The sequence below is a fragment of the Engystomops pustulosus genome, chromosome 3, assembly GCF_040894005.1.
Source record: "Engystomops pustulosus chromosome 3, aEngPut4.maternal, whole genome shotgun sequence".
NCBI classification, from domain to species: Eukaryota; Metazoa; Chordata; class Amphibia; order Anura; family Leptodactylidae; genus Engystomops; species Engystomops pustulosus.
In genome coordinates this window covers 135,292,831-135,305,923 of record NC_092413.1, presented here as the reverse complement: position 1 = coordinate 135,305,923, position 13,093 = coordinate 135,292,831, and the positions used below count along the sequence as shown (strand labels likewise).

The following is a 13,093-nucleotide window of genomic DNA, read 5'->3' as shown; positions in this document are numbered from 1 at the left end:
CTCACAGATATGTGCCTGCCTCTCCCTCCCCCCGAGTCACTTATTTCCTTGTAGCTTGTTGTTTACAGCCTCTCCCTGCTCATCATACTTAAGTCAGCAACTGCCTGTACTATAACTCCCAAGTAACAATTAAAAAAGTATTACTGGGCAGTTAAAAAGATGTATATTACCTTACTAATTTTTCATAATGAAATTAGTAATGTAATATATTTTGCATACATTTTAAAGCATAACTAAACTTTAGCTAAAACTTCAGATATGGGACTGATAAATAATAAACTTTGTAATATACTTTAGGGACTAGAATGTTCCTTTGTCCTTTTCCCCTATCTTTCTATTTTATTCAAACAGTTTGTGCAAATCAGCTTTCTGTCCTCCACTCAACCGACAGCTGATAAAACTTCTAATGACTTAGCTTCTTACTGACATGAATAGTCTTATTTCCTTAGATAGCCAAATCATCATGTGAAAAAAGCAACAGAAAAGCTGTGAGCCTTTATAAAGTATAATACTAAGTCTACTGTTATGACCTGCACTAGTATTTTTTGTAATTAAAAAATAGCTCGAAAGGTTTATTTATACTTTCTTGCAGTTAAGTCTTTAAGCCATAGGTAAAAAGAGAAGGTAACTACTTCCTATCTGAAAAATGTTACCATTGGATCACTATAATAAACAGTCAGTTGTAGATCACTAGGGTCACCTCAACTGTTTTGGATTTGAACTAAACCCAAAGGTTTGGTTTTTAAAGTGTCCTTGTTAGTGTTCAACCTTTAACCCTCATATGGATATCTGTACATTATTTCCATGAGAACTAAATCCTGTTTCCTCAGGTGAAAGCTGGGAATACTAGAACGAAAGAACTCATGCACCTACCATCGGAAAGTGGTGCCTTTTACAACAAGGGTATGCACGATTTGTCAGGGACAATTTAGGAATATGCACACTAGCCCTTGAAATCTAAAGGAAGAATTCAGTCAGAAAATTGAGGAAAACAGGAACCAGGTCTGGATGCAACAACAGTACTGTAGACACAACAGATTACATTTTCTTCATTCATTCTTCACATTTCTTTTTGTTAGGCCTCATTTTTAAATGACTTTGAGTATGTATGACAGATGTCAAAATGTAAGTTTGTTTAATAATTTAGTCACAGATTCCAAAAAAGGAAAGCATGACTGTAGGCTAGGACCCACAGGGAGACCACTTATTAGACAGGTAAGCCTGGTTATCACTGCTTAGGTGTTGCTTTGACACATAAGCAGCTCATTGTTCGACAAAAAGGGAACTAGAAAACTAGAAAGAGAAAAGATAAATCTCCCCCCAAGTTTCTTTAAGGTTTATAGAGCTAATCAACATTCCCTCAATTATATAGATTACACTCTGCAGCTGTCCAAGTGAACATCAGGGACACAACAGTGAAGGAATAATTCTTTTCTGCTTTTATGTTTCCTTACTTCCATACTACCTTATTTATTATGCAATCAATTTGGAAAGTATTAATAATTACTGAATACATATTACAGATGTCAGTAATATTATGAAAAAGTTATAAGCTCCCCATATTTAATATCTCAAACACTCAAGAAACAAACATTGCAAACATTGCAAACTTTCAACAAAATTCCATATATGAATAGTACAGTTAATAGTAAACATTGTAATATAATTAATTGAAGACATATATCTCTGTTTCCTTCTTTTCCCCTACCTTACTTCATCATTTAAAACAAACCGGCACCAGGAATCTCATTTTAAGCTGGTGACACGTTCCAATAGCGTATGCTATGCTGATTTATAAAATGCCTTTACCAGCATTGTTAACCATTTCAGTACTTTATAAAACTTTATTTCACATCACCTGGCTTCTTAGCAGCAGCGTGTAGTGAGGGGGGCCAGCTGCAGCCTGTGTGCCTGTGTCTCAGTCCCCTGATTCATCCTTTCTCTACTCCACACCATCCCCCTTCCTCCTCAAAACACATGACAGGAAGTGGGGAGGGGGAAGGAGCTGCTCCAGGCAGCCAGGTAATGTGAAACAATGTTTTATAAAGCACTGAAATTATTCAGAATGCTGTTAAAAGCATAGCATAGGCTACTGGAAGTTGTCACCAGCTAAAGCTTACTTTCTTAATCACAGGTTTGATTTAAATAGTTTCTGTAAATTTCTGTCCTGTATCCACTGACATCTGCGAGATAAAGGAACCCGATAACGTATTTAATAACTTGACTCTTTGCAGACAGTCTCTGAATAGATTTATCTCTTCAGAGAACTAAATCATCAATCATCAAAGTAAAGAATTAATATTTAGCCTCATTATCTGTCTAAAGGGGTCTTATGACATGATGCAGGATTAAAACCAAACCAGTACAGGCAGTCCCCGGGTTACATACAAGATAGGGTCTGGAGGTTTGTTCTTAAGTTGAATTTGTATGTAAGTCGAAACTGTATATTTTATAATGGAAGTTCAAGACAATTTTTTTTCTTTTGCCCCAGTGACATTTGGAGTTTCAAAATTTTTGGTGTAATTGGATCAAGAATTATCAATAAAGCTTCATTACAGACATCTTACAGCTGATCATTGCAGTCTGGGGCTATAGTAAAGCATCCAGAGAGCTTCACCAGAGGTCACAGTGGGCAGAGGGGTCCGTCTGTAACTATGGGTTGTCTGTAAGTCGGGTGTCCTTAAGTAGGGGACCGCCTGTATATCTATTCCAGAAGGAACAGACACCCTACTGTAGACAGTACTGTTTCTATCTAATTGGGTCTCCTCAGCACAGCATAGGCAACTAGATTGGCTGGATGAGAGGCTTGTGCTAGGGTTGGGAAGTAAGAGTTTTCCTGGTTTGGTTTTAATCCCGCATCATGTCATGAGGCCTCTTGTAGGTGATGCTTGTTGTCAAGGGAGCTGCCTTTCAAGGAAGCTAAAAGAGGCAAGGTTTTCCTTATCCCATCCTGAAAAACATAGCACATTTTCCCAGAATCCGTCTGAAGAGGAATCACCTCAAAAGACTTTCAAATATACTGCTTACTACAGGAGAAGGAGCAGATTTTCTTAATGTAGTAAATTACAAAGTTTTACTTACACTTTAACAGAAGTTTTTCTACACTGAAAATGTTAAATGACTAGCAATGACTATAAAAGGGGGCGGGATTATAGACTTGCTTGTTGTTTTATAGCAGCCTCTCCTATTAGACGAAAAATCCAAAGCAACCCCTTTGATAAGAGAGTACTGTAATTGTTGAATTTAGTTTCATAACTAAAGCTTGCCATACACAATAGAAATGCCTGAAAACTAATATGGAGTCCAGCATACAGCTTCCAGTTTAATGCAAGAAACAAATATGACAACTGTGCAAATATGTTACATATTAACACAGTTAATAAAAATGAAAAATATCAATTAAAGCCAACCTATTACTCTACAGTGTAGAAACAGAGAAGGAAAAACTCCTATTTTAGAGGAAAGACTGAAAAAACAGGTCAAAATGTGTGCACCAACTTTTTTTTTGGTGTACCTTTAACATAGAGTGTGCAACACATTTCTTTTGAACTTTGCATGATAAATGTGCTACATGGTCCGACTAAACACCGGAACACCCCCTACAGTGCAGAAAATTTGTGTTGGGGCTGCACTATTCTTTCACAACACAAATTTCTGCACTGTAGGGGGCATTCTGGTAATCAGTCGGACCGTGCAGCTTATTTATTGCGCAAAGTCCCAAAAAAAAAAATGTGTGACACATGTGGTGCAGGCACTACTTAAAGGGAACCTGTCACAAGGGACCTCATTTTCACTAAAGACAGGTTACAGAGACCCTTTACAGCTGCATTACAAATCTGCCTTCCCTAAGCAATTGCATTACAATATAATTGTGTGTTATAACTTACCTGGCATCCTGACAGAATCCTCTGTGAAGTCCCAGAGGTTGGGCTTTGGTTTGGATGCATTTCAGAAAACAACATGTCACTTGTCAGTGATGCCTACTCCTCAGCGTTTTTGTACAGCTCCTCCTTCCTGCTCCTTCACAGAGCTCACAGCCTGGTGAAGTGACATCAGTGGGAGGGGGAGGAGCTGTACCGGAGCACAAAGGTGACAAGTCCCTTGTTGTTTTTTGAAATGCCTCCAAGCTCAACCCCTGGGACTACACAGAGGATTCTGTCAGGGTGCAAGGTAAGTTATAACACAAAATTATGTTGTGATGCAAATGCTTAGAGCACTTCAGCTGTAATTGGCTTTTGCAACTGTCTTTAGTGAAAATGAAGTGCATGGTGACAGGTTCCCTTTAAATACATGTGGACATAAAAGAATGTGCAAAGTCAGGCAGAAAGCTAGTACACTGCCTTTAGTAAATCTGGGCCATTGTATCTGCAAGTAAATTGTGTAAATTACTGACATCCTGCAAAGCTACAATTCAGTGGCACAGACTGGCATATAGCAGGCATCTAGAGAAACAATGGAAATTGTGAAAAGCATCTCTCCTTCTAAGTACATCTTTAATGGTCTCAGATAACAGTTAAACATGACCTTCTATCAGGCTAATCAGTCTATAACAAAGTAACTATGATGTAATAATATAATAATATAAACCCAGATTTTGAATGTTTCCATCCACATGATATCTACATGATATAGACATAGCAGGTATTTTTAGATAACACATGCTCCCCCTGCTGATAAAGTTCCAGACAACAAGAATAATTCAAACACAATGCCTTGCCATATATTAATAAAATAATGTAATAAGTACTTTGCAGGTCCATTTCTAAATATGTTATACTAGCTTGTACTACTGATCTATATACAGCCTCTATATACATCTCTAAAAGCAATGAGCACAAGTAATATGAAATAGGTAAAATGTTATAAAACCATACTATAATGCTTTATATAATAATCAATTCCTAGTTATCAGGATTAACAAGTTATCAGAAATTCGACCTAGTGTCTTTCTAGCTGAAAACAAGACATATTACTTTAGTAATACTTGAAGAGGCAGTAAGCAACTGTATGGAATGTAATGGCTTGTGCAACATTGTTCACAAAGAGAAAGTCTAAAATTCTCTATTTCTTGCTTAAAGGGGAGGTGCAATAAGCTTTCTAATGATCCAGAATTCCTTAAGGAGCACTTCACTAATGAATGGTTTTTACATTTATCAAATCTTGAGGATTAGTTAGAGAGTAAAAGTGATTTGTCCCTTTTACTGAATCATTGATAAGCTTTGATTATTATAATGTAATATGAGCAACATAAATCCGACAGGGATAGGGCATGTGATTCTAGAACAAATACTGCATTGATCTGATATGAATGCTCCTCTGGTACCCACCAGTCTTTGTTTACCTTCCTGTGATGATGACGTCAGGTACATCTATGTCAATCACTGCCTTCAATGCTGTAGTTATGTGAATATATGGTATATATCATCACAACATCAGAAGAAAGAAATACTGGCAGGGACCACCAAAGCTTTGGTGCTAGAGGTTGGAAAGGTAACCGGTGAGTACTGGTTATTTCTATATTTTATTGCATTTATCTTAGTGAAACTACCAGAAATCTACTTGAAACAAGCAAACTATCCACATGAGAGCACAATGTAACGTTAATAAGACAGGTATGTAATAATACAACCCAGCTACACTTATTCACTGTAACCTCATAGGCTACAGAGGACAAGACTTACAGCCAGGATACACAACAACTCATGTCATTGTAACTTGTACAGGTGAGAGAATGGACTAACTTCACTATGTCCAGAATTTAAACACAAGGATAAACTCCTTCACTCATACTGAAATTTAATTTCCCCAACTTCAAAGCCAGCGGATTGATCTACCCATTGGTGGAACATTGATTGTCAGAATGTCATTCATGGCAAATCACTTCACACATCTCCATGTAATATCCATAGAGGATGGATTTCAGGACCTGCCACTGCCCCCTCCCCAGCTGCTAAGCAGAAAGCTATGTAGCTGTACCCTATATCATGCAATGTGGCAGGGAGAGGGTTAAGCAGAAACATGCTGTCTGCAAAGTAAGACAACAAAATGAATAGTAAATTCCCTCAGAGCCTGAGCAGTAAGGTCCTATAGGTGCACACATGGAGGGTGCTAGGTAGCTGGGCACAGCCTGGCACACACCACAGGTGCCCTCAGCCCTCCTTACCTTCAGCCAGGAGGCGCATTGCATGCACAAAGGATGGGTCCAGGCTGTCCTTCTCTGCCATCAGTGCGGGCAGGTATTTCTCCTCTTCCATCACACAGCTTCCTCCTGGCACTGGTCCTGTGAGGTGCGAGGCCGCGGGCGGGAGAAGGAGGCAGAGCAGCCCCGGAGCGCGCACTATGCTGCCGCCTCGTCCTCTCAGCTGCCTGTGTCTCCGGCACTGAGGAGAAGCGCCACCGCGACCATTGTGCCAGCCAGTGCACAGGCGCTCCCCCTGCTGGCCGCCCTGCTAATGGCAGCAGTACCTCAGGTACCCAGAGACCTGCTACATAGGAAGCAAATGATGGAAGAGCAGACGTCCTCATGTTTCCCATCCATCTCTCCATCCTATCCACTTCTGTCCGTCTGTAACAATCACTCTATATCCATGTCTCTGGCAGATCTTATACCGTCTATATCTTTCTATGAACGTCTCTCATATACAGCTGTACATGTCTGCCATGTATATATCTGTCAATCTATCCACCTAAAATATATATCTACCTACATGTCCATCTACTGCATATGTATCCATCTTTCTAAAATTATCCATGTCCCATATGGGAATGTGTAAATGGCATATATAAATGGAATTATCAAGAGAAGCAAGTCTACTAGATAGATACAATGGTGACCATTTACTAAGGGACCACGGACCGCATTTCCGTCAGCTTTCCCGACTTTTTTCGTTTTACCCCGCATTTAACTGGGGTTTTTGGCGCACACAATCAGATTTTGTCGCCGACACAAATCGGGGCTGTGGCTGTCGAAGAACCTGACTGATTCGGACTAAGCGCAGGATTTTACATTCAAAATTGTGTCGCAAGCGAAGCACTTACATGCACGGGGAAGTCGAAGGTGAACTCCGGCAGACCTCAGTGGGGAAGCGACACATGCAGAAAATTGGACGCACGATCTTAGTGAGCAGCTCCGAATCCTCATCGGACACCGCACAGAGGGATCGCGACTGGACGGGTCAGTAAATGTGCCCCAATATCTGAATTAAACTTACAAAATAGATATAGTACCAGAACCAAAGTTACTGCATATCTATAGTACTATAAACATAATTACTACATTGATATAGCACAAGAATCCAATTAACTTCATTGATTCAGTCCCAGAAGCAAGCAAACTACAAAGTTATATAGTAGCAAACAGAAAAAAGTTGTGTCTCACAATAAAGTGGATAGTAAGGCGCTCCCTTACCTGTCACATACATAAGTTCACACTTTATATATCCGTGGATGCCCGGAACAATGCGACCGATTAGCAGATATCCATAAAGTTTTCATATTTTATTTTGTTGCAAATTTTAAAATCTATTAAAGGAAACCTACCACTTGTAGTGGCAGGTTTCTGATGTAAATACCGGGCACCAGCTCAGGGTGAGCTGGTGCCGGAGCTTATTTTCGTTAGTGTTTTAAACCGCGGTATCGAGCTGGTGCCCGGTATTTCCATCAGAAACCTGCCACTACAAGTGGTAGGTTTCCTTTAAAATCATTGTATGGGGGCATACAGACATGGAGATTTCCCTAGTGGAAAAAAGCTATGTGTTTCGGACTCTCCACTGTTTGTGCAGTGTTATGTATAATACTATTTGGTTTCTATGGCCAGGCAAAGGGACCAAAAGGCTGAGACCACAAGTGCGCATGAGCCTAGCGTTATTTAGTTATTTTGGCCGAGTGACAGGTCCAAGAGGCATACGAATGCACCAGTATATAGTTGCTATGGACACGGTCGGCTTTCCAGACATGCACACTGTCTACAAGGGCCCGCCAAACATGATTACGTGATTATTTCAGATCTCGCAGGATAAGCGTGGGTGATATAAATATAATGAATTTACACAACTGTGGTATTTTTTAGCTATGTAAATGCTGCACATGTTCACTTTATAATATATCAAAGCATTTGGATGGTATATTATCACTTTGATATATATATATATATATATATATATATATATATATATATATATATATATACATATAGGTATATGAACTGTGTAAACATTGATTCACTTATTGTACTGTAAAAATTTGTGAAGTATATTTACAAAATTGATTAATTGCCCATACTAAGGCATATTACTTGGATGTACTGGATGTAACACTTTGATATTGCTCGACAAAGGCTTCGAAAGAGGCTGAAATGTTGCGGTGTGGTATGAATACATTGCGGAGTACTGGCTCATTTTTGGAATATATTGCAATTAATATGTATATATATATATATATATATATATATATATATATATATATATATATATACACTCACCGGCCACTTTATTAGGTACACCATGCTAGTAACGGGTTGGACCCCCTGTTGCCTTCAGAACTGCCTCAATTCTTCGTGGCATAGATTCAACAAGGTGCTGGAAGCATTCCTCAGAGATTTTGGTCCATATCGACATGATGTCATCACACAGTTGCCGCAGATTTGTCGGCTGCACATCCATGATGCGAATCTCCCATTCCACCACATCCCAAAGATGTTATATTGGATTGAGATCTGGTGACTGTGGAGGCCAGACCAGTCTGCCCATTCTCCTCTGACCTCTGGCATCAACAAGGCATTTCCACCCACAGAACTGCCGCTCACTGGATGTTTTTTCTTTTTCGGACCATTCTCTGTAAACCCTAGAGATGGTTGTGCATGAAAATCCCAGTAGATCAGCAATTTCTGAAATACTCAGACCAGCCCTTCTGGCACCAACAACCATGCCACGTTCAAAGGCACTCAAATCACCTTTCTTCCCCATACTGATGCTCGGTTTGAACTGCAGGAGATTGTCTTGACCATGTCTACATGCCTAAATGCACTGAGTTGCCACCATGTGATTGGCTGATTAGAAATTAAGTGTTAACGAGCAGTTGGACAGGTGTACCTAATAAAGTGGCCGGTGAGTGTATATACACACACACTATACACATACATGCCGACATTATTCATATATATATTTTTTAGATAGAAAATGCAAAACAATAAGGCCAACTTAGCATGTCACAGATAATAGCAAATGTTCTGTTTTGGTTAATGATAAGACACACAGTGTGAACTGGGTTCTAGTATAAACAAATTGTGCATGTGACTTCATCGCAGGAACAGAGCTCAGGTGCCAGAATCAAAACATCACTGCAAATTATGTTAGTTTCATTAATGCAGGTACATTGGTTGTGCTGTCTCGTCACGTCCACATGGTGACAGAAATGGATGAGCCAGGAATTGTCCGAGGTGCTGAGATGAACGCTAAGTGGCTGAGTCACAGATAGCTGTCTGACAGTAAGGACAGGACCCACTCATTAGCTACTACTGAAGGTTTGGATAATGGTCATTGCTAAACACCACAAGCCAAAGGCTTCTGGCTATCCACATATGCAAACAAAATGGGCTCTTTCTAAACAAACTGTTTCTGCTTAAAGAGATATTACCACTTGAATGGCCAGAGGATCTTTTAAACTTTGGTGACCAGAGAAGGTAGAAACCTGTATATTTCAGACTTCATACTATTCATCATAGTGCAGATTGCTATAGAGCTTTTCCTTCTGTTAATATTTATATTCCTCTGCTCCACTTGGCCTTGGTGCAAAGCAGTGTAGAGATTATTAGAAGTGGCAATTCCAATGTTCAGGTGGCACCAGACTACAAGTGTGATCTTCACAGATCTCTGGTACAGAGTCATAATGTGGGAAATAAATATATGATGTGGGCACCAGTAGAGTAACCAACAACAAATGTACTTCAAACACCTATTTACAGTAGAGATGTTTTCCACCATACACATTTTTGAAAAATATCCTAAATGATTTTGGATATTACAATTTCCTGGTCCTCTATGTCCTCCAGGGTAGTAAACGGCATGTTTATCTTCTGCTCTTCCAGTATTAGGCACTTCCTGTGTGTACTGACTACAAAATCCAGCATGCACTGCTCCAGCTCTGCTTCCTGTCCTGCTACTCTCAGCCATTTCTCAAGAGCCACCCAGTTCTCCCAGTGTACTGTACAATACCTCCTACGTCCAGAATAAGTCCAACCCTCCAAATGACTCTGTCCATCAAGGTCAATGATTAGAGGAGGTCACTACTTTTCTCCATCTACTCCTCATGAGTTCCTCCTGTCAGTACACATGCCAAAAGTGCCATTACTATACTTCTCATGCTCCTCATGAGTTACTCCTCTCAGTACACATCCCCATAGTTTCATCACTACACAACTGTGAGTTTAGATGTAACAATAGGTGCAGCAACAAATGAGTAAAGGTGCAGTCGCAGGGTCTCGTGGATACAAAATTAATAAAAATTACAAATCAATAACAAATCTAAATAACATTTTCAAATTTTTAAATTTCATACACAAAAGTTTTTCAATAACTACTGTATTTCTCTCTATGTTTAGTTTAATGTAAAGTGTAGGTAGACATAGCTAAAAAGGATGGAGTTATTATTATTAAAATAATTATACAATTATTTTGTAGATCCAGTGGTACTAAAGGTGAATAGGAGACAAAATCAAAATTCCATTAGGTTTATGGAAAGATTTATAAAACTGTCTAAAACTAAAACTGCTTTTGTTGCTTATAGCAGCATGACTTTTTAAAGATCACTATGAGCAATTGGTTGGCATGGGTAACATAGAGAGGAGCTTCAAAAACCTCCTTAAACCACTTCACAGTGGTCACAGTCTTTTTTTGTTTCTGTGTTTTCATTTTTTACTCCCCACCTTTAAAAATCCATAACTTGTGTATTCTAACATGTACAGAGCTGCATGAGGGCTTGTTTTCTGCATAACAAATTGTACTCCCTGGTGACAATATTTAATATTCTATGCTATGTACTAGGAAGTTGGAAAAAAATCCAAATGTGTTAAAATTGACAAAAAAAAACACATTTGTTCTTGGGGTCTCTGTTTTTATGTCTTTTGCAGTGCGTTCCAATTAATACCTTTCTTTTATTTTTTGGGTTGGTATGATCACACAAATACCAAAATTATATAAGTCTGATTATGTTTTAGTAGGTCTTTACAACCTTTTGATCACTTTTTATTCAAATTGCTATGTGATGTGATTCAAATGGCGATAAAGTGGTGATTCAGACATTTGGACACTATTTTCTATCACAGGGAATAACCATTTTTAAATTTTGATAGCGGACATTTTGGGAGGCGGTGATATCTAACATGTTTAATTATTTTATTGGTTTATTTATATATTAGTTCTAAGAACCTTTAAAAACATTTAGGTTTTTAATAACAGGTTTAATTTATTTTTACTTTTTTAAACCTTGTTTTTACTGAATTTTTAGCCCCCCCCCCCCTTTGGGGGACTTGAGACTTAGGGCTTCTGATCAATCCTACCATAAACTGCAGTACTACTGTTTTGCTGTATGTGGAGACTTTCCTATTGAGACTTACTGGGAATTGGACTTGGTATAGAAATAGAAAGAAATAGAGAGAATTTCCTTAATACATACTTTTTACACTGCTAATTATACACAATAAAGAATCAGCTTAGTGGCCTTTGAATATAGAGTAAAAACATTTAACAGCATGTATCTGCTGATGCAGATAGCACATGTCCCACGAGTAAACATTTATGTTCTTTTAATGGGTTTGATCTGCAAAACACAGTGATGACACAGCATGATTGGATTTAATAGAGAATGCTTATTATTAGGTAATTTGTGTATTTGATTATAATGTGGAACTATCATTAAAATAGGAAAACTTAGTACTAAAATTAATATTAAAACCTACTGTGGAGGCTCTTTTCCATTAAATCCAGTGGAGAGTAATTATACTTAATTATTATTAACAAAAAGTATGTTAGATAAAACATAGTAAAGAGAAGCTGGTGCCATTGAATAACCTGATAACTGGCTGCAAGGCAAGAGGTCACAAATAATGTATGTTTCTACCATCAAAAGACGTAAAAGAGGTAGTTTCAATGTCTACTTCCAGTGAATAGATCTGCCATGTGATGCTATGCAGGTGCACATTATAACGCAGCTCTGAGATTCTATGGAACACCTTTGTGACATCACATGCTGTGACAGGCTAAACTTCCTTTGCTCTGGGCCCTCGGTCTGCATCTCACTTAAGCTTAGCTATATCTCTACTATATATGGAAGCTTCCAAGGTTCAAACACACTTAAAGCTCACACCATCCTAGATGCATTGGAACCTGCCAATCTGGATACAACAGTTTAGTGTTGGTTGGGTGTGATTATTAGCCGTGTGTTTGGAAACCAAATGGAACAGCAGAGTTTTCACAGCTAAATATAAAAAAACTCTGTGCTATGAAGTTCTTACAACACTGCTCTTATCACTGTGTCGAGGACACCTACCCTGCCTGTCACAGCGAGGAGAAAAATGTAATGCAATGTTTAAACCACATTAAAATCCAGCAGTGGCAGTATTTATTGTGTTATGTTTACATACTGAATACTGAATGTGTGTATTGTTGCCCTACCTGTACATGAACATGTGCTTAACTCCTTAATGACGCAGCCTGTTTTTAAGTTAATGCTCAGACCTTTTTCCTAAAATTTGACCAGTTTCTCTTCCTGTGGTAATAACTTTTCTACACTTTAAGATATCCTTGTGATTTTGAGATTGTTTTCTCGTGAGATATTGTAGTTTATGTTAGTATTATCATTACGGTGATCAGCTTCTTTTTTGGGGGGTAAAAATTCAATAATTTAGGAAAAATGTGAAAAAAATGACAATTTTCAAATTTCAAATGTTATACTTTTTTGACAAAAGTCATACCACAATTTTTTTTGGTAGAAATTTGTTGCCATTGGGCTTATTTTTATTTCCATAATTTGTTTTACATTTCCATCTTTTTAACGGATCTGAGAAGGTTTCAAGCTTTAGTAGCAACTTCTCAGATTT

At 38.4% G+C, this 13,093-nt stretch overlaps 2 protein-coding genes across 10 annotated transcripts in view; one reads left to right on the top strand and one right to left on the bottom strand.

The window, feature by feature from the left end:
- The window catches only part of KHDRBS2 (KH RNA binding domain containing, signal transduction associated 2), a 255,902-nt gene extending 249,495 nt beyond the window's left edge, over positions 1 to 6,407 (bottom strand). For 6 of the 9 annotated variants that reach the window (XM_072142206.1, XM_072142205.1, XM_072142207.1 and 3 more), the window contains exon 1: positions 6,164 to 6,406. In XM_072142206.1, coding sequence (XP_071998307.1) covers positions 6,164 to 6,254 — 91 coding nt within the window. In that variant the 5' untranslated portion in view covers positions 6,255 to 6,406. Of the gene's footprint in view, positions 1 to 6,163 lie in introns of all 9 variants that reach the window. The other 3 variants (XM_072142213.1, XM_072142212.1, XM_072142214.1) reach the window with 1 other exon arrangement.
- Positions 5,328 to 13,093, top strand: part of LOC140121962 (isoaspartyl peptidase/L-asparaginase-like) — a 96,170-nt gene continuing 88,404 nt past the window's right edge. The window contains exon 1 of the mRNA XM_072142215.1: positions 5,328 to 5,497. Coding sequence (XP_071998316.1) covers positions 5,412 to 5,497 — 86 coding nt within the window. The 5' untranslated portion in view covers positions 5,328 to 5,411. The remainder of the gene's footprint in view (positions 5,498 to 13,093) is intronic.